Here is a 23380-nt window from a genome sequence, read left to right on the forward strand (position 1 = left end):
GCCCCATAGGTGCTCCTTATAATGCTGTGCCCCATATATGCTCTGCACCTTTATGGCCCCATAGGTGCTCCTTATAATGCTGTGCCCCATATATGCTCTGCACCTTTATGGCCCCATAGGTGCTCCTTATAATGCTGTGCCCCTTATATGCTCTGCACCTTTATGGCCCCATAGGTGCTCCTTATAATGCTGTGCCCCTTATATGCTCTGCACCTTTATGGCCCCATAGGTGCTCCTTATAATGCTGTGCCCCTTATATGCTCTGCACCTTTATGGCCCCATAGGTGCGCCTTATAATGCTATGCCCCATATATGCTCTGCACCTTTATGGCCCCATAGGTGCTCCTTATAATGCTGTGCCCCATATATGCTCTGCACCTTTATGGCCCCATAGGTGCTCCTTATAATGCTGTGCCCCATATATGCTCTGCACCTTTATGGCCCCATAGGTGCTCCTTATAATGCTGTGCCCCTTATATGCTCTGCACCTTTATGGCCCCATAGATGCTCCTTATAATGCTGTGCCCCTTATATGCTCTGCACCTTTATGGCCCCATAGGTGCACCTTATAATGCTATGCCCCATATATGCTCTGCACCTTTATGGCCCCATAGGTGCTCCTTATAATGCTGTGCCCCATATATGCTCTGCACCTTTATGGCCCCATAGGTGCTCCTTATAATGCTGTGCCCCATATATGCTCTGCACCTTTATGGCCCCATAGGTGCTCCTTATAATGCTGTGCCCCTTATATGCTCTGCACCTTTATGGCCCCATAGATGCTCCTTATAATGCTGTGCCCCTTATATGCTCTGCACCTTTATGGCCCCATAGGTGCTCCTTATAATGCTGTGCCCCATATATGCTCTGCACCTTTATGGCCCCATAGGTGCTCCTTATAATGCTGTGCCCCTTATATGCTCTGCACCTTTATGGCCCCATAGGTGCTCCTTATAATGCTATGCCCCATATATGCTCTGCACCTTTATGGCCCCATAGGTGCTCCTTATAATGCTGTGCCCCATATATGCTCTGCACCTTTATGGCCCCATAGGTGCTCCTTATAATGCTGTGCCCCTTATATGCTCTGCACCTTTATGGCCCCATAGGTGCTCCTTATAATGCTGTGCCCCTTATATGCTCTGCACCTTTATGGCCCCATAGGTGCTCCTTAGAATGCTGTGCCATATATGCTCTGCACCTTTATGGCCCCATAGGTGCTCCTTATAATGCTGTGCCCCTTATATGCTCTGCACCTTTATGGCCCCATAGGTGCTCCTTATAATGCTGTGCCCCTTATATGCTCTGCACCTTTATGGCCCCATAGGTGCTCCTTATAATGCTGTGCCCCTTATATGCTCTGCACCTTTATGGCCCCATAGGTGCTCCTTAGAATGCTGCTGGTGCTGCCATAAAAAAAAAAAAAAAATCACATACTCACCTCTCTTCTCAGGACGCCGGCGCTTTCAATAATTACCTGCTCCTCTGCGGCTCCGTCTCCAGCACTGACGCTCAGCAGAGGGCGCGCACTGACTACGTCACAGCGCCCTCTAACCTGAGCGTCATTGCTAGAGGACGCTGCAGACGGAGCCGGAGCGAGGAGCAGGTAATTATAGCGCTGCACTCCCCTTACCTGCTCCCAGCGCGGTCCCTGCAGTCCCTGGCTTCTCCGGCGCTGCAGCTTCTTCCTGTAATTGAGCGGTCACATGGCACCGATCATTTACAGCAATGAATATGCGGCTCCTCCCCTATGGGGGTGGAGCTGCCTATTCATTTCTGTAATGAGCGGTGCCATGTGACCGCTCAGTGCAGGAAGAATCTGCAGCGCCGGAGAAGCCAGGGACTGCAGGGACCGCGCTGGGAGCAGGTAAGTATGACTACACAGCCCCCGCTCCCCCTCCCCTGCTGACACCCGGGTATATGACTCGAGTATAAGCCGAGAGGGGGACTTTCAGCCCAAAAAAATGGGCTGAAAATCTCGGCTTATACTCGAGTATATACGGTACTTATTTTCCACCATAATATGCAAAAAAAATGTTAAAAAAACAGACAATGTGATTTTCTGGATTTTTTTTTCTCAGTTTGTCTCCCATAGTTGAGGTCTACCTATGATGTAAATTACAGACGCCTCTCATCTTTTTAAGTGGTGGAACTTGCACTATTGCTGACTGACTAAATACTTTTTTGCCCCACTGTATGAAAGTTTAATTGTAATCATTACATTATGGTAAATAATGAAATTTAACACTATATGCTAATTTTTTGAGAAGGACCTGTAGAAGCCAGGTAGCAAAGCAGTGTTCGTTGATCTGATGGTGCCAGAACCACTGCTTTAGGACTTTCCGTTGGGAAGTTATGATCCTTCATAGGTTTTGGGAGTTTTAGCTTCAAACACAAAGGGGAGGGTGATAAGGAACAGGGTGCACGTTGTGTAATGTGTTGGAAGGAACTGAATTACCTGACAGCCCATGCACCCATCTGGCTCAGCATCCAACGGATGAACATCAAGCCGGTATATGACATGATACATCTGCTCATAACTTTTGTACTATCTCCTGTATTTGCATATTTGACCATTGTATATGTATACATCACTAATCCCACATCATTACATGTGAGAAGAAGAAGAGATCCCATTAAAGTTAAAGCCAATGTTTATTAAATACTTTAAAAAAAAAAAAAAACATAATAAAGCAAAATTGACCGTAGGGGACACCATATTACAAGGCTGTTACTAAAATGATCAATACTAAATAGTAGCTGAACAACACGAATCAATATCCAGGCCGATACAACGGATGAATATAATAACATACACCAACAATTGGTAATACCACAGCATAGGCAAGTGGAATGGCACATCAATTTATAATGTATTCGCTGCCTATAGAATGATTAAGATACACAGCACAGTGGCCTCATACTAAGCAGCAACATTAATAAGAATACCTGGGGTGAGGGGACGCCATTCTTACAAGGTAATATACATTTTTTGCTGGGCATGATATGGGTATTCACGCCGGTTTACTAGGGACGGGTGGTTCTGGCCACGCGTCCCTAGAACAAAATCCTCCCATTCCTTTTATCAACCCCTCTAAGAAACGAGATCTGTCACAGTGATTCAGGTATTTGTAACATATTTGACATGCTTTTATTTCCTATACATGGTTGTATTGAGATCACAATGTTTGGAAATGTTAAAGGGAATTTAAAAAATAAATAGCCACCTTCAGTGTTTCACTACTGTACATTTTCCGGGAGTCCTTAATGGTCCAAGCAGATAACATAATATTTTGATGAAAAAGATAAAGGATGACATGCATTGTACGCCAATAACCTGTTTGCAGACAAGGAGGTGGAGACACTCCTGAGTAAAGTCAAGCTATCTGCACCTTAATCCTACCCAATTTGTCATGATTGAAGTCCCTGAGGACAGAGCTTAGAATGATGTACACTGTCTTAATTTAAGCAACAGTGAGTAGGATTAGGGTGCAGCCATCTTGACTTGTCTTTTGACAGTCTACACCTCTGACTGCAACCAGGTAATTTGCATATAATGCACGCTATCCTTAAACTTTTTAACTAGATAGCTTGCATATGGTGGCCAGGGGCATTAAACTTTGGGGGTTACAAGGACATCTTAAGGCCCCTTCACATTAAGCGACGCTGCAGCGATACCGACAACGATCCGGATCGCTGCAGCGTCGCTGTTTGGTCACTGGAGAGCTGTCACACAGACCGCTCTCCAGCGACCAACGATGCCGGTAACCAGGGTAAACATCGGGTAAATAAGTGCAGGGCCGCGCTTAGTAACCCGATGTTTACCCTGGTTACCATCCTAAAAGTAAAAAAAAACAAACAGTACATACTTACCTACAGCCGTCTGTCCTCCAGCGCTGTGCTCTGCTCTCCTCCTGTACTGGCTGTGAGCACAGCGGCCGGAAAGCAGAGCGGTGACGTCACCGCTCTGCTTTCCGGCTGACCGACGCTCACAGCCAGTACAGGAGGAGAGCAGAGCACAGCGCTGGAGGACAGACGGCTGTAGGTAAGTATGTAGTGTTTGTTTTTTTTTACTTTTAGGATGGTAACCAGGGTAAACATCGGGTTACTAAGCGCGGCCCTGCGCTTAGTTACCCGATGTTTACCCTGGTTACCAGTGAAGACATCGCTGGATCGGTGTCACACACGCCGATCCAGCGATGTCAGCAGGAGTCCAGCGACGAAATAAAGTTCTGGACTTTATTCAGCGACCAGCGATCTCCCAGCAGGGGCCTGATCGTTGGTCGCTGTCACACATAACGATTTTATTAACGATATCGTTGCTATGTCTCAAAAAGCAACGATATCGTTAACAATATCGTTATGTGTGAAGGTACCTTTAGAAACAACAAGAATTGAAAGAAAGAAAGATGGTGGTCCAGGATTATAGGGCTAAAACTATCTGTCAGATTCAACTTAAATTGGCTGTCAACATACACATAAAAGAGTTTCAACCTCTCCTATTGGACTGTCAGAATGAGCCCCCTAATAAATTCTCAGTGAACCCATCCTGAACCCAGCGAAACAGAGAGGCAATGGAAGACAAATGGTGCAAAATTCTCTATGAAACCCAATTACAAAATTAATTTGAAGCCCAAAACACATGCAATTAAGGAACAAATGTTTCCAAAGGTAAGCCACCCCTTTACTATTGAAGCGCAGTGGGCTCCATGTGAAACGTATAAAGTCAATGTTTACAGATTTACTAAACATATCGATATCATGACATTCAATTAAGCGGATATAACTGTAATATGCAAAAATTCACTAGAGTACTTTTTATATTTTGGTTAAAGGTACAGATAAATTTAGGACTGAAAAACATGGATGACATACAAATCAGCAATCATGGCAGGCATTCTTCTATACCGTACATTTCTTCCTGCATATACATAAAGCATTCCTCATGCAGTAATAGTATGCCTTGCAAAGAAGCCTGTAATCCTTCATCTCTGGAAAGTTATTATAGGTTTTTCGTTTGCAATGTTAAGGCCCCTTCACATTAAGCGACGCTGCAGCGATACCGACAACGATCCGGATCGCTGCAGCGTCGCTGTTTGGTCGCTGGAGAGCTGTCACACAGACCGCTCTCCAGCGACCAACGATGCCGGTAACCAGGGTAAACATCGGGTAACTAAGCGCAGGGCCGCGCTTAGTAACCCGATGTTTACCCTGGTTACCATGCTAAAAGTAAAAAACAAACAAACACTAGATACTTACCTACAGCCGTCTGTCCTCCAGCGCTGCGCTCTGCTTCTCTGCTCTCCTCCTGTACTGGCTGGGAGCCGGAAAGCAGAGCGGTGACGTCACCGCTCTGCTTTCCGGCTCACAACCAGTACAGGAGGAGTGCAGAGCGCAGCGCTGGAGGACAGACAGCGTTAGGTAAGTATCTAGTGTTTGTTTTTTTTTACTTTTAGCATGGTAAGCAGGGTAAACATCGGGTTACTAAGCGCGGCCCTGCGCTTAGTTACCCGATGTTTACCCTGGTTACCAGTGAAGACATCGCTGGATCGGTGTCACACACGCCGATCCAGCGATGTCTCCAGGGAGTCCAGCGACGAAATAAAGTTCTGGACTTTATTCAGCGACCAACGATCTCCCAGCAGGGGCCTGATCGTTGGTCGCTGTCACACATAACGATTTCATTAACGATATCGTTGCTACGTCACAAATAGCAACGATATCGTTAACAATATCGTTATGTGTGAAGGTACCTTAAGACACAGAATGCTATTGTAAATAGATGTCATCATTTCTGACAATGTGGTATACCAATTTTGCTGCAATTTTGTAAAGTCAAATGAATTTCAAAAACAATTTGTAAGATACACACAGCTTTTATCTAATATTCCAAAGACTGATATACTAAAAACTGGATATGTTGCAGGCAGAATTGCTGAAATTAAATATAAAAGTGACATCTGTGATTAAGGTTTAGTCTTGTGTTTTTAGCTTCTGGCTAAAAAAAAAGGATTTTTTTTACATCTCTATATGGACAATAAAGTGCAGGAAATGTACTACCCAATAAATGCATGAATGTATTGTAGCTAATGCCATATGGAAACTCTTTAGTTATTATTTTATTCATGTATATTTGCAAAAAGTAAATTCTGACATTATCTAGTAATATGGCATAACACTCCACAATGAGAATACTGTTTTATTGGTAAACAATGTAGAGAACTATTAGAATTCAAATGGTTTGGTCAATAGTTCTCATATGGCCAGCGTTATCTGACTTTTGTAATATCATTGCCAAACATTTTCCTTAAAGCGAACCTGTCCACAGGATTTTGCTAAGTAAACTACAGGCATTGTCAGGTTTATGTTATTGCACTGATTAAAATGATACCTGGGGTGAAGAAATCAATCTTGTGGTTCTTGTGTAATCAGTGTTAGAAGTTTTAAGTTAATGAGATGCTCGTGCTCCAGGGCGGGACTGTAGGCAGAGTCATATCTTGGTGCTTTATGATGAGGAAGACATTTGTGCCTCGGGGCGACCTGTGGACAGCTCTCATCTTGGTTTACCTGGCTTAGGGTACCGTCACACAGTGCAATTTTGATCACTACGACGGCACGATTCGTGACGTTCGAGCGATATAGTTACGAGATCGCAGTGTCTGACACGCTCCTGCGATCAGGGACCCCGCTGAGAATCGTACGTCGTAGCAGATCGTTTGAAACTTTCTTTCGTCGTCTAGTGTCCCGCTGTGGCGGCATGATTGCATGGTGTAACATATATCGTATACGATGTGCGCATAGTAACCAACGGCTTCTACATCGCACATACGTCATGAAATTATCGCTCCAGCGTCGTAGATTGCAAAGTGTGACAGCAGTCTACGACGCTGGAGCGATATTGTTACGACGCTGGAGCGTCACGGATCGTACCGTCGTAGCGATGAAAATTGCACTGTGTGACGGTACCCTTAGAGCTGGAAGATCAGCCCCAGAACACAAGCATCTCATTAACTGAAAATTTCTATCACTGATTACACAAGAACCTCAAGACAGATTTCTTCACCCCAGATATCATTCTAATCCGTATAAAACTGCCAACCAAACAATGCCTGCAGTTTACTTGGTAAGATCCTTCCGACAAGATTGCTTTAAAGGGTTTTTCTAAGATAAAAGTGAGAAAATAAAGAACCTACACCCACCCATTATATCCCCGCAACGCTGCAGTCCCTCTGCTTTGCAGTTTCTCTTCAGTTTGTTTAGATGACTGCAATGACGACATGCTGTCTACACAAGTGACAACTGTAGACAATTATTGGTCTCATGAGACACACAAGAACACTGCAGCCAATCATTTGTTGCCCCAGAGGGGTCTACATTTAGCCAATCACTGGTCCCTTCCAGTCTTTGAATATATGCCTGTAGCAAAGACAGGCCATCTACACATGAATTGCTGCGCAAATCCAAGGCCTCAGTGATTCAGTGTCTCCCGTGATGGTTTGCAGTGATTAGTTGTGTAGAAGGCAAATACTGTAATCGCTACAAAGACTAGAAGGGAGACTGAAGTATAAGTGCCCTTATAGCAGGAAATATAAAGAATGATTTAGTGTTTTTTTTCTTCATCATATTACCAGCTTTTGCCATTTTTTTGTGATCATTACAACACATTTTAAGCAACTATTCTTATACACTCACTGACAGAAGTTATGTTGCTTATCCATGTTATGTAAATAAAAGCTTATAACCCGACGTTAAATTCATCCATTGGTTGTATAAATTATTCTTTTGAAAGCTGAAACCCTCCGAAATGTGGTTTAGGTTAAGAAAATTAATTGGCATCAATGCAGAAATATTGATCAGTTAATGGACACAGAATGGTCAGATTTTGACAAGACAAAAGTTGTCACCTGGTCATATAATGCACCCAATCCTAGTTTACATCCCCACCTGTGCTCAGTAAATGATCGGTTAATTAGTGTGTGTATAAAAAGAAACCCAGCACCCCAGATCTTCAATTGAACTGCAACTTGAGCTCTGACAATATGCCAAAAATCCACCCTGCGACCAAAGCCTGGATTATCAAGAAGCTGAAGACCAGATCCACTGCAGAGGTGGCTGGTACCTTTAATGCGAGAGGTAAGGTGCTTAAGTTTTTCAAACAATCACGCTTCTTGGTCAGTCATACTACATTATGCATTGATCATATCAATCTGCTTCTTATTTGTTTTTACTTCTGATTTCTCACAACTTGCCCGCCCTAACACATTCTGTGCACTCTCTCAATATCCACACCTCCCTTCTCCCCTCTCCCATGTATAACTCTGAGGCTCTACTGACATTTCTTACCCACTCCAAACCAGCCACTACCTCCATGCAGCACTCAAAACGTTCATACAAATCATCCCACCACCTGCTTTTTCTGTTTTTTCTCCTTCTTCTAGTTGCAGGAGACATCTCCCCCAACCCTGGGCCTCCCTCCACCAGCATACATTACACTCCTCCACCTGCATATAGAAACCCTGCTAATTTTATTAACATTCAGTGCATGCCTTCTCCTATCGCTTTCCACTGTGCTCTCTGGAATGCACGTTCTGTGTGTAACAACCTAACTTACATTCACGATCTTTTCCGCTCTAATTCCCTTAACCTTCTGGCTATTACAGAAACCTGGATCCAGCACTCAGACACCACCGCCGCTCTCGTTTGGTAGGCTGAAATTTTCACATACCACCAGACTGGAGAACAGACAGGGTGGAGGTGTTGGTTTGCTTCCTTCATCACAATGTGCTTTCCAGGTCATCCCCCTGGTTCCGTCACTTACATTTCCTTCCTTTGAAGTCCATGCCATCAGACTATTTAGGCCCTTCTCCTTGCGAGTGGCGGTATTTTATCGCCCTCCAGGCTCCTCCCGCCTGTTTCTAGACCACTTTGCCACCTGGCTTACTCACTTTCTATCCTGTGACATCCCCACCCTCATCATGGGAGACTTTAACATCCCCATCAATTATCCCCTCTCCCAAACTGCCTCTCATCTTTCTCTAACTTCTTCATTCGGCCTCTCACAGTTTACTAATTCTCCTACGCATGAGGACGGGAATACTCTGGACCTGGTTTTCTCCCGTCCCGGATCGCTGCACGACTTTACTAACTCCCCTCTCCCGCTCTCGGACCACAACCTTCTTTCCTTCTCTGTCAATAATTGTCTCCTTACTCGGGACACCCCCACTTACCACACTTATCGGAATACACGTTTCATTAATACCCAGCAGCTTATGGACAATCTCCACACATCTTTAGCCCCATCTCCTTCCTCTCCTGTCCAGACTTCGCATTGTCACACATCAATAATACACTGAAGAATGCCCTAGATGAAGCAGCACCTTCTACACGCAGAAAGGCCTGACAGACAACGACAGCCCTGGCACACTATGCAAATACGCTTTCTTCAGCGTTGCTCAAGGTGTGCAGAGCGGCAGTGGAGAAAATCTCTTAGCAGAAGACTTTATCCACTATAAGTTCATGCTCAAAACCTATAACTCTGCCCTTTATCTGGCCAAACAATCCTACTTCACCACCCTCATCACCTCACTATCCAACAACCCAAAACGACTTTTTGAAACCTTAAAACTCCCTCCTGAAACCTAAAGTACAGGCCCCCATCACCAGTCTCAGTGGTGAGGATCTGGCCACTTTTTTTTTTTCTAGAAAAAAAATCAACCACATCCATCAGCATATCTCAGCCCAATCTCCTCAGTGCCTAGATCCCCTTCCCTGCCGCACCTCAAGCTCACTAGACATCTTTGAGCCTGTTTCAGAAGAAGAAGTTTCCAAGCGCCTCGCTTCTGCTCGACCTACAACCCTTACAATCTGGTTTCCGCTCTGTACACTCCACTGAAACTGCCCTCACTAAAGTCTCTAACGATCTAATAACAGCTAAATCCAAAGGTCATTGCTCTCTGCTGATTCTCCTGGATCTCTCTGCCGCATTTGACACTGTGGATCACCAGCTCCTTCTCACTATGCTCCGCTCCATGGGCCTCACGGACACAGCCCTCTCCTGGTTCTCCTCCTACCTCTCTGACCGCTCCTTCACTGTATCTTTTGCCAGCTCCTCTTCCTCTCCTCGTCCCCTTCCTATCGGGGTTCCGCAGGGCTCAGTCCAAGGCCCCCTCCTCTTCTCTCTTTACACGGCCCCTATTGGACAAACAATCAGCAGATTTGGGTTCCAGTATCATCTCTATGCTGATGACACCCAATTATACACTTCTTCCCCTGACATCACCCCTACCCTAATTCAAAATACCAAGGATTGTCTGTCTGCTGTCTCTAACATCATGTCCTCCCTCTATCTGAAACTAAATCTCTCCAAAATGGAACTTCTTGTGTTTCTCACTTCTACTAACCTCACTCTACCCAACATCGAAATTACCATGGAGGGTTCAACCATAACTCCCAAGCAGCATGCCCGCTGTCTGGGGGTCATATTCGACACCGAACTTTCCTTTACTCCCTATATCCGATCACTCGCTCTCTCGTCACCTGCATCTTAAAAACATCTCCAGAATTGGACCTTCTCTCACCTTTGAAACTGCTAAGACTCTTACTGTCGCTCTTATTCATTCTCGTCTGGACTACTGCAACTCTCTCCTGATCGGTCTCCCTCTTACCAAACTTTCTCTTCTCCAATCCATCTTGAATGCAACAGCCAGGGTCATATTTCTGTCCAGCCGCTTCACCAACGCCTCCATCTTGTGCCAGTCATTACACTGGCTAGTAGGCTACCCATTCACTACAGGGTCCAGTATAAACTCATCTCTCTCACCCACAATGCTCTCCACAGTTTTGCACTGCCTTATCTCTCATCTTTGTCCATCGCCCTACACGTGCCCTCCACTCTAATGACCTAAGACTAACATCCCCCTTAATCCGAACCTCGCACCTCCGTCTCCAAGACTTCTCTCGTGCTGCGCCTGCTCTCTGGAATGCACTTCCCCAGACGATCAGATTGATACCTAGCCCCGACCTATTCAAGCGCGCTTTAAAAACCCATCTCTTCAAACAAGCCTACCACATCAACTACTCAGTAAACTAACTTTGCCCTGTTCCCTCCTTCCAAATATTATTCTGAATCTGCACCCTACTATTCATCTGTCTCCACACCCTCCATGCACATGATAACTGCACTTGATACTTGACTATTGCACTTAAACACACGGGCTGATGACCGGATCATGCACCTTTATATGAAAATCCCTATTTATTATAATTGCCAGATCTGAAATAACAAGCACTTTTCACCTACTGTGTCCCCCCATTTCCTTGTAGATTGTAAGCTTGCGAGCAGGGACCTCACCCCTAATGTGACTGTTTAAATTGTCTTAACTTGTACTGATTTTGTCTGTACATGTCCCCGCTTAATTGTAAAGTGCTGCGGAATATGTTGGCGCTATATATGAAAAAAATTATTATTTTTTATTAATAATGTATCTCAGCGTCAAGTACAAAGAATTTAAAAAAATTTGAAGAGACTGGAGATGTGTTTGACAAGCCCAGGTTCGGCAGACCCCGCAAGACAACTACTCAGGAGGAATGTTTGTTGGTTAGAAAATCCAAAGCAAGCCCCTCTTCCACTGCAGCAGAGCTCCAATTAGCCTGGTCACCTCAAGTCCCAGTGTCAACTAGAACAGTTTGTAGGATTCTGTCTCGAAATGGCCTCCATGGTCGAATTAGTGCCCAGAAGCCAGCACTAAACAAAAGGCAAATAAAAAACCGTGTGGCATTTGCAAAGTCCCACAGCCTGCTAAACAGATGGATGCTGGAAAAGTGGCAGAAGGTGGATATCTCTGATGAATCATCATACAAAATATTAAATATGACTCTAATAGCTCCACAACTTCATTCACCAATGTTATGCAACATATACTTGTATTTTAAGTTAATTATTTGTTTGAATATCGCATTACTTTCTGTGGGCGACAAAACTTTTGTCTTGCCAAACTCTGACCATTCTGTATCCATTAACTCATCAATATTTCAGCATTGATGCCAATTTATTTTTTTAACCTAAACAACATTTCAGAGGGTTTCAGCTTTCAAAAGATTAATTTATACAACCAATGGATGAATTTAACGTCAGATTATAAGCTTTTATTTACATATCTTGTAGATTGTGAGCCTTCGCGGGCAGGGTCCTCACTTCTCCTGTACCAGTTAGGACTTGTATTGTTTAAGATTATTGTACTTGTTTTTATTATGTATACCCCTCCTCACATGTAAAGTGGATCACCCCCAGACACAGGGCCACGCGTTTCGGTACCGGGCCTCTCTGGTTCGGTTCTGAGGCTGTCACGGTGGCTAGACCCGGTCCGCGACCCTGCTAAGGTGCATCCAATAAAGGTGGTACAGTCTGTCAGGGATTCGTGACGCCACCTGTGGTGTTCGGTCAGTGTGACCGACGCTGCTGTGGGGTCCGCTGGGGTGATGGAATGGCAGCTGGATGGTATACCTTCCCACAGGTGAAGTGTGTCCCCAGGGCTTCCCAGTGGTGTAGGTGGTGATGGTGTGAGGTGCAGGCAATAACGAGGACACAAGGTTGCAGTCTCTTTACCTCTTTACTGAAGACTTCAGGATCCTCAATCCAGAGCACGTTTAACAGGGCTATCAGAGACAGGCCGGTCTGATGGGCACTTCCAGAGTAACCCTCGCAGATGGAAATCATTGCCCACCACTAGCGCCTGTGTGTTGTAGTCCTACCCTGCTGAGCATTCGGTATAGTCCTCACAACTGCTGTTCTCTTCGTTCGTTCTCTACAGCTCTCTCTCTCTTTTGTTCCAGATGTTACTAGTTTCTCGTCCCCCAGATAGGTTTTGGCTAGGACGCACCCGTATGATGGGAATGCTTGGAGGTCTTCCGGGACCCTAGAGACGCCCCTCTTCCAATGTTGCCCCCCATGTCTTCTTAGGAAATTTAAGGTAGACAGCCAACCTATAATTAACTGTCCTGCGGAGTTTGAAGTAAGGCCTGAAGTCAGTTACTCCCGCGGTGTTCCGGCCACCGGCTACACGCCTCAGTAGGATGTTGCCTCGGTCTCACGGCACGACTCCTACTGGTACTCCTTTTTGCTTGATCTCGTTTACACTGTTCCACAATATCCTTCCCTTCTTATCTCTTTCTTAGGATGCCGCCGCAGGAGGTGCAGGCGCGGCTCCGTAACGTTCTGTTCTGTTCGCTAGGCACCTGCCAGGTTCCCACGCCTGACAGGGACCCCCTGTGTCTTCTCCCTGCAACACCCCCTGCCACGGGATGTTGCCTGAATCCAACCCAGTCAGCTTCTGACTAACTTCCTCCCCAGCCCCTAGTTTTACCAGTGTGAGGAGTGGCCCAATAAATAAAGCCTTTTTCTCCCCCTAGTGGCCGGAGTGTGAAGTGTAATGTGTTCTGGTGATACCTGGTCAGGAGAATTCCTTCAGTGCCATCAGACGTACCATCACTCCCCTTAGTGGCAGAGTGTCATACTGCAACGACCAGATCTCTGGGGCGCTGCATAAAGCGCCATGGAATAAATGGCGCTATAACAATAAATAATAATAACAACATGGATAAGCGACATAACTTCTGTCAGGGAGTGTATGTTGCTTCTAGTGAAGGAATAGTTATGATATACTATATCAATGTTATTTATTAGACTTATCATTATATTGCCCTTAGTTAGTTAAATGGCCAGGAGCTTGGAAACATATAGCAAATACCCTGCAAATGCAGATTATTTAGCTACTGCCAAGTCTCCAAGGACCTGAGTGTGCATTCTTAAGCCCCAGTTCAATATTCTGCAAATCATGAATTCTCTGATCATTTTCTCTCCTACATAATTACACTTAAAAGCTCGATGTGACTGATTCAATAAAAAAATAATTACACAAGCCATTTACAAAAGAATACATCGGCTTATATTCCATGGACTTGGCCTGCTGAAAGCTTACTGATGTCTTCATTCACAGACATGATATATTATTTATAAGGCAAACACGTAGTCTAATGTTCCCCACAAGTGGCCACTGATTATAAAACACATTTCTTAGTATGTTGAGACCACTGTAATATCATATGCATGGATTTCATAAAGGACTCTGGTTTCGGTAAAGCTGTGTGAAAATATAAATATGATGTAAAGCCTATTCCAGACCATATTATTCAAGTTAGCATACTTCACTTGAATAGAAAAGAGCTGTAGTACCATTCATAACCAGTATACAATGTACAGAACATTGGAAGTCGGGAGGTATGCACTTGAACTAATAGACAGGAAGGAGGGACATATGCCCATAGCACACTATGGCAATTTCTATGCCAAAACACTTCCCTAACCTTAGCCAGTCCTTTATATATATATATCATCACACAGAAATACAGTATTGTACCCAGTAAGGCCCATTAGTGTTTCCACACAGTATAATTCTACTTTTGTGGTCCCCTACATGCCAGCAGCACACAGTATGATGCCCTGGTCAGTACATTTCCCTACACACAATATATTCCCCACACAGTATGATGCCAGTACATTCCCCTACACACTATGATGCCCCCACAATAGATTCTACCACTCACAGTATATTGCCCTCACAGTACATTCTACCACACACTGTATGGAACCTTTGCAATACATTTCTCCCATATATAGTATGCATCCACACAATGCATTCCCCTCCATACACAATATGATGCCCATGGCAGTACATTTCCCCCACACACAGTATGATGTCCCAACAGTATATTCTCACACCTAACAAAGACCCCAAAGTACATTACCCCACATACAGTGTGGAACTGCTGCAGTACATTTTCCCCCATATACAGTATGGTGCCCAATAGTACATTCCGCCACACACAGTATGGAACCGCTGCAGTACATTTCCCCCATATACAGTATGGTGCCCAACAGTACATTCCCCCCACACACCGTATGAAACTGCTGCAGTACATTTTCCCCCATATACAACATGGTGCCCAAAAGTACATTCCCACACACAGTATGGAACTGCTGCAGTACATTTCTCCCATATACAGTATGGCGCCCCGCAATACTTTACACCCACACATCGTATGATTCACCCTTGCAAGACCTTCAGGCTCTTCCTAGATGGAATGGTGAAGAAAGGATCGGTCAGCAATTTGCTGCATCATTATATTCAACTGAGTTGAATTTGAGATATACTTAGACCTTGAATAAACTCTAAATAAGTAAATAATTAAGGTTTCAAACACATACTCATATAAATACCCTATTCCAATACCACTTTATTAGCTAAAAGAACCCACAATTGGTTCACACCAAAGTGACAAAAAACAGACACCAATCAAAAAAAGTGATCAAAAAATCCTTTTAAAACATTGGGATGATCTAGATGTCCCTGGTATTTTGCCTAAGCTCATCCTACCTAACCGAGGGGGTTGGCACCCTAAGGGGGCGCGTTATGGCGCCACAATGGCTAACTCTAGGGACCCTGGTACACCCTACCGCCACTAGAGGATCCCTCTACCCAGTGTCTAGAGGGACCACTAACAATAGACATAGATCAATCTTATGCTGTAGAACACCCTTGACCCCAACATATTAAAAACATGTACTGAACACATGTGGCAGGCTAGTAGCCCAGCTGGTGGAAAAGTTAATTCACAAAAAACCTTTTGCAGATACAAGACTTGATGTTTATGGAATAATTATACATACATCAAGTTTGCTACTGAAATGGTTTAAACACACCGACCATCTGAACCTGTTATTGATACTCTATAACAGCCGTAGATCACGGAGACATTATTATATCATGATAAATTTATTGGCACATCAGGGTCAATCCTGGAGACATTAATCCATACGCCCCTTGTCTATACTGATTCATTTAGCCAGTCAAATTATAATGTCTCAACATCACCAAATGTCATATAAAGCTCCCAAATTGATACAATCTATCTATGAAGCAAAAAAATGGTCAATGACCAGATCAGTGGACAAATATTGATACTCATCTTATTTTCACTTGCCACCTGCCCTGTAGGTATTAACGCTTCAACTCGTTTCGCCTTATTAGACTCATCAGGAGGTCCGATTCCTGGATATCATGGTGTCCCGATATGTGTACTGACTAAGCCATGATAGAACACCCTCCTTTTAAAACTACCGCCATAGACAGAACGCCCACCAATGGTGATTCGCCAGATGTCATTACAGGACCACCCCTCGATATTGAGAGCGCATGCCCTAGCTGGAACGCATATTCTATCCAGCCAATCCACAGACAGAAAGTGGAATGCAGAGGTACTCTCACCTATCACATATACTGGACTCAGGTTCCACTTCCGGGTGGGGATCTCGTGATATTCACGCCCCCACATATGCTAAACAGCCATTCCGGGCAGCTGGAGCGTGCGCAGTTAGTTGGTGTCAGCATCGCGGTGTCTCCATACGGAGGCGAGGTCCCCTGGAGGCCTGTGATGCGAAGCTTGACGTGAAAAGGGAGTGTCTGCTTCATGACGTATGATTGGCTGTTTGGCATATGCGCATTGTGGGGGTGCAAATATCCCGAGATTCCCACCCGGAAGTGGAACCTGAGTCCAGGATATGTGATAGGTGAGAATACCTCTGCGTTCCACTTGCTGTCTGTGGATTGGCTGGATAGAATATGCGTTCTAGCTAGGGCATGCGCTCTCAATATCGAGGGGTGGTCCTGTAATGACATCTGGCGAATCACCATTGGTGGGCGTTCTGTCTATGGCGGTAGTTTTAAAAGAAGAGTGTTCTATCATGGCTTAGTCAGTACACCATATCGGGACACATGATATCCAGGAATTGGGCCTCCTGATGAGCCTAATAAGGTGAAACGCGTTGAGGTGTTAATACCTACAGGGCAGATGGCAGGTGAAAATAAGATGAGTATCAATATTTGTCCATCTGATCTGGTCATTGACCATTTTTTTGCTTCATAGATCAATATAATCTATTTGGGAGCTCTATATGACATTTGGTGATGTTGAGACGTTATAATTTGACTAGCTAAATGAATCAATAATATGGACAAGGGGTGTATGGATTAATGTCTCCAGGATTGACCCTGATATGATAAATTTATCATGATATGATAACGTGTCAGTGATCTACGTTTGTTATAGAGTATCAATAACAGGTTCAGATGGTCGGTGTGTTTAAACCATTTCAATAGCAAACTTGATGTATGTATGATTATTCCATCAACATCGAGTCTTGTATCTGCAAAAGGTTTTTTGTGAATTAACTTTTTCACCAGTTGGGCTACTAGTCTGCCGCATATGTTCAGTATACATGTTTTTAATATGTTGGGGTCTAGGGTGTTCTACAGCATAGGATTGATCTATGTCTATTGTTAGTGGTCCCTCTAGACACTGGGTAGAGGGATCCTCAAGTGGCGGTAGGGTGTACCATGGTCCCCAGGGTTAGCCATCGTGGAGCGGGGGCGCCATAACGCTCCCCCTTAGGGTGCCAACCCCCGCGGTTAGGTAGGTTGAGCTTAGGCAATATACCAGGGACATCTAGATCACCCCAATGTTTTAAAAAGATTTTCTGAGCACTTTTTTTGATTTGTGTCTGTTTTTTGTCACTTTGGTGTGAACCAATTGTGGGTTCTTTTAACTAATAAAGTGGTATTGGAATAGGGTATTTATACTGCCGACCTTCCAAGAAAGATGGACAGTTCTCCAAATTCGGGACTGTACCATGATATCAGGGACATTTGCTGGTGTCCTGTGGCCCCTTAAATTACTTGATAAATCAAAGTGTCAGACCCTCAATGAGAAATAATTACCTAGCCTAAAGGCAAGTTATTAATATAAAAATCATAGAAAACCCTTTTAAATAGCAGTGTAAACAATTACATAAATTTACTATTCAAAAAAAAAATAAAAAATCAAAAACTTTATCTGCACTTTAATAGCACTAACAGAATGTAAGACCAGAGGTGACACATTATCACTATGTTTTGTCTTCAGTAATCCAGCTTTTCAGACAGAATCTCCCGGGAGAGTCACTTAACTAAGGGGCAGCAAAGTTACATATTTCAACACTGACTAAACTGATTTTCCCCAGCTGAAGAATCTGACTGTGATGCAAACCAATAAGGTTGGAAAACCGCTAAAAACCTTACATATTCATTATGTCCCCAGCGATGAAGACTATTTCTGCTGTATACAGTAACATGCATTCCTGCAGCCACAGCCGACCAGATGTGTCGTTTCGGCAATATGGATCCCAGGGGTCTGCAGAGGGTGCAGCAGGTTTAGGCTTTTCATTCTGATTGGACTAAAGCATCTCAAACTAAAGGGAGAAAAATTATTAACCCCACAGCTGCCCCTGCAGAGGTGATCATTACTTAACTTTTCTTGGAGTCTTGGGTGCTGATGATTTTGAGGCCATGACATGAGGCTTGTCATTAGTGTGTTAACTCTCTGCATGCTGCGATTCCACCTCCCCACTACAACTCGTTTTATTACTTGGACTTTAATCATCAGTAAAAGAATATTGAAAGGGAAGGAGTCACCAGAAAATGACCTATTCTATTATTTACTTATGACCGCTGTGTTTGAAACTGTTAAACTGTAAAGTGCTGCGGAATATGTTGGCGCTGTATAAAGATTATTATTATGGAATTTTTATTGTAGGTACACTTCAATTGTGAGAGACAATATTCTAGATACCAGATACACAATATTTTTGTGCTTACAATAGATGAAGTACGTCGAGCATGTGTAATATTTAACTAGTTAAACCTAAGACATTCTACGGAGAAATTCCATGTCAACTGGAGTTTCAGTATATTTGACAGGTCAGTTTGCTATGGTGGCTAGGTTCATAGTCTCTAAATAGGAGCTACAGAATCTATTCAACCAATAACCACACTGGCGCTGCACTTGTATGAATCCAGGAGGAGGAAGGGAAAGAAAATAAAAAGCTAAGAAAAAGCAGCTGGTATTTGGACAGGGGTTGTGCCGACCTCTGCCGATAAAATAAATAACAATAAAAAGACACAAAAAATACCGCGCTATAAACTGCCCCACTGCGGAGGCTACTAATATATATAAATACCCTATTGGCGTGTATAGAAACCAGCTGGCTGCGGACCAAAGATAAAGGTATAGTGCGCGCTCACATTAAGCAACCATTAGTGCCTGGTTTCACAATCTAATCCAGCTTATAGGGTATTTATATATATTAGTAGCCTCCGCAGTGGGGCAGTTTATAGCGCGGTATTTTTTGTGTCTTTTTAGGAGCTACAGAATCATTAAATAACAGACACCTTGTTAATTTAGACATAAAAACACTCGATAAGGCTGAAGAATATAATTTTATATATAATCTAGTGAGCGAGATCGATAAATACATTATTGTAAATGTGTTATACAAATTGCTAAAATAGCACCCATAAAATTGTATGGGCTAATACTGTACCTACATCTGTCTTAGGTTTTAAATTGAGACACAGGAAAGTAATAGGGCCTGCTCTTTTATATGCCATATTTAAAAGAACAGAAGCACTATACAGCAGCACTTGGCATATATGCTTAAAGAGAACCTGCCAGGTTCCCCATGCCCTCCCACCCAGCAGCATTCACCTATGTGTGAGTAAACTCCCTGCCTGACCGGCCCTGTATAACGTTATTTAGTTAAATACCTGAAAAAAAAGTATTTATAATTTCCCATTTGCTATGCTAATGAGGGCTTTGACTAGTCGATGGGGCATTAGTTGCCCCGTACTAGTCAGCCCTCTTTCCACGTTATCACGCCCCTGTGTGTGTGATAACATAATTTACACAAGACTGCCTCATTGCCGCTCATGCAAATCTAGCGCTTGTGCGCCGCTCATTTTGGCAGTGTCTCTGTAGCCGGGTGTACGCTTCCCGTCTTGAGAGGCAAACTGCGCATGACCAGAAGCCGAGCCCCAAAACTGCACAACCTAAGCGTTGTTCATAACCCTATATACAAGTACACTGAAAATAGAAACTTACCAGTTTGCAGTAAGCCAGCACCACTGTCCTTGACTCCAAAGTGTTGCTGAATGTCCAGGAGAACCCCTGTTAATAGATAATAAACAATATGGGGGATTTGTAATATTCTGAAGAAGCAATTCTTTTAAATATATTTGTAGAAATTAGAATCCAGCATTCACGCAGCAAAATTTAAACCCTTCCATAGTTTTAAAACTAAAAATGTAGAGGCTAATCAAAAAAAAGTCAGCCCAATAAGCAAAGACATTCTTAAAAGGAAATTCTACATGCTCAATATGGAAGACAATGTAAAAAGTAGTACAAAGCTAAGAAATAGAAAGCTTATAATTACAGAGAGCACATTCCTGCCATCATCCAGTGGCCCATTTCCCCAGGACATGTGCACGCTTGGTTTAGAAATGGGTTGATATATCGGTTATTCAAGTGCAACAAAAATGGGAATACGATTTTGCTATTCTCAGTAAGTGGTTTTGTATCCTCAGCTTACCTTGTTGCTTTCTACTTTGCCTTTGTTATGCAGCTAGTACATTAAGCAGACCATATGCTGTAAGACTGCATTGACTAATGAAAGCAAGAGCTTCACTCAGATTGTCTTGGGAAAAGAGGATATTTCTGATTGTCATTACCAAATTACAGCCATCTATAATACCACATAGGGAAACTCTCGCTAAAACCTATATGGAAGATATTTTCTCATGAAACCAACATTTTCCTGGAAATGGTGCACCTTCTGCTTAAGAAAGATAGAACAAATTACACTATCACTAGGAACATTTTTTGGATTGAGCCCTTCCTGTGATATGTATCATATCTGACAGCTGCCCAGTTTGCTCATCATTAGGACTACATGAAGGAAAACCTGATAAGAAAAAATTGGTGCAGCATACTGTTCATTCAACTTGCTTCGTTGATGGAACATCCTTCACAGTTAACTTTGGCAAGTAACGATAGGTTAACAGAAGATCAGAGCACCCATGTTTTACCTCTAAAATAGTGGTCTTTAACTTAATTCTCATAGATCTTTTGCATGTGTCTTTTAGGTTGTTAACATACCGTAATAATGTTGTAACTATAGGTGATATGAAGAATATAGAAAGTACTCTAACATCAAGTAGGAAAATCTTTCAGCCGTGATTTGAATTACAATTATGAACTTTATTCCAAAAAGATGAAAAAAAGAGGACATCCTCAAACATCAAAATGCCATTGATAGAAGGTGAACAGGGAGCTGCAGATGTGACCGTTGAAGATTGCACTGAGGTTGTGGAAATCACTCCAGACGATGCCCATCCAGCTGGTGAAGACAGCCATAGTAGAGGAAACTAATGATTTAATCCAGCACACCCATTCTAGACACTTTATTAAAACTAAAACATATTACAAGAAATCTGACGTGTTTCTCGTGCAAAAGTCATGCCCTTAGTCATGGGATGTGGCATACTATGACTAAGGATGCAACTTTTGCACCAAAAACGTGGTGGCTTCTTTTTATATGTTTTCGTTTTAATAAAGTATCTACATATTTTACCAGAATGGGTGTGCCGGATTAAATCCTTAATTTCCTCTATTAAAATGCAATTTATGACTTCCCTACACGTTTCAGACTGTGACGTAGTCATTCATAGAAGGTACCATACTACTAAGAGTATCCATTTAAAATATCTTGACTAAAAAATAAAATAGTGAAATGCATAATCCAAATTTCCTACACCAGTCTTCATAATTTGTCTTGTGCTGCACTTCTTCTCTGGAATGCGATACCCTGGACCAGTGGTCCCCAACTCCAGGCCTCGAGGGCCGCCAACAGTGCAGGTTTTCAGGATTTCCTTAGTATTGCACAGGGGTTGGAATCATCACCTGTGCAGATGATCACATTACCACCGATGCAATACTAAAAAAATCCTGAAAACCTGCACTGTTGGCGGCTCTCGAGGCCTGGAGTTGGGGACCCCTGCCCTGGACCATCAGCTTTAGGGCTCATTTCCACTTGTGAGAAAAACGGACGAGTGCAATCCGATAAAAAAATCGGATTGCACTCGGACCAATGTTAATCAATAGGTGACATTCCATTTGCGATTTTTTTTCTCAGCCGAAATCGGACTGAGAAAAATCTGTGTCGGCTGAGAAAAAAAATCGCAGCATGCTGCGATTTGCTGCGAGTCTCGGACGAGACTCGCCAATGCAAGTCAATGGGTGCGAGAAAAAAAAACACATGGAATACGGACCATCCGTATTCCATCCGTTTTTTACGGATACCTTACCATTCTGTGGCACAGAACACTGTAAATAGTCCTGTAAATGACTGTATAAAAATATTTGCAGAGAAAAAAAAAGGATTGCATACGGATGTCATACGGATGTAAAAACGGATGATGCGATTAAAAATCGCATTACACTCGCATGACAATCGCACACGTTACATCAGTTTTTTCGGTCCGTAAATCGGACCGTTTTTTTCTCACACAAGTGGAAAGGGGCCCTTACTTCCAGTATTCAGTACTGAAAACCCCATCTTTATAGACCGGCCTTGCACATTCCTTAATCTGACGCCTTTTCTGACACAACCCTGTATAAATGGGAAATGGAGGAGGGAGCAATTACATTTGTTTCTTTCATCATGTAATCGCAAAGTGATATAAAAAGCATTTATCACAAATGGAGATTAAAAAAAAACCAGTAAGGGTATGTGCACACGGCAGGATTTCTTGCAGAAATTTTCCTGACAAAAAACGAACATTTCTGCCAGAAATCCGCATGCATTTTTACCGCGATTTTGACGCGTTTTTTATGCGTTTTTGGTGCGTTTTTTTCCAAATGCATAGAATTGTAGGAAAAACGCAGAAAATCCACAAAAATAATGAACATGCTCATTTTTTTACCGCGATGCATTTTTTTCGCGGAAAAAAACGCATCCATGTGCACAAAACATGCAGAATGCATTCTAAATCATAGAATGCTTAAGTATGCGTTTTTAATGAGTTTTTATAGCGTTTTTAGTGCGAAAAAAACGCCGAAAAACCTGAACGTGTGCACATGGCCTAAGTTACGAGTTGTCGTCATGTACTAAGATTTCCTAGGATCTTAACCGTCATTGAATTTTTGCATCGACAACACAATTGTTATTGAGAGCATTTCACCTAAAGTATATGTAATGAAAGCAATTGAGATCCTATCTAAATACCGATGGCACAACTTGGGAGTTGGAGGTTTACGCATCAACGTATTTGTAAGCAGATTGCAACTTCGTAATCATATATTTCAAAACCAGCTTTTTAAGAAGCAATTGTAACCTGTTGTTAAAAGTCCTGAATACAATTTTTACCAACAAAAGTGGATGATTATAGGACTGATT

The 23380-nt window shown here is 43.1% G+C and overlaps 1 protein-coding gene across 4 annotated transcripts in view; it reads right to left on the minus strand.

Moving 5' to 3' along the window:
• The window catches only part of LOC138670268 (sphingosine-1-phosphate transporter SPNS2), a 201395-nt gene that overhangs the window by 98780 nt on the left and 79235 nt on the right, over positions 1 to 23380 (minus strand). For all 4 annotated transcript variants that reach the window (XR_011319317.1, XM_069757460.1, XM_069757461.1 and 1 more), the window contains exon 2: positions 20029 to 20094. Coding sequence is in view for 3 of the 4 variants with exons in the window: in XM_069757460.1 (XP_069613561.1) it covers positions 20029 to 20094 (66 nt within the window). In the remaining variant the exon portion in view is untranslated. The remainder of the gene's footprint in view (positions 1 to 20028; positions 20095 to 23380) is intronic.

The sequence above is a fragment of the Ranitomeya imitator genome, chromosome 3, assembly GCF_032444005.1.
Source record: "Ranitomeya imitator isolate aRanImi1 chromosome 3, aRanImi1.pri, whole genome shotgun sequence".
Taxonomy (NCBI): domain Eukaryota; kingdom Metazoa; phylum Chordata; class Amphibia; order Anura; family Dendrobatidae; genus Ranitomeya; species Ranitomeya imitator.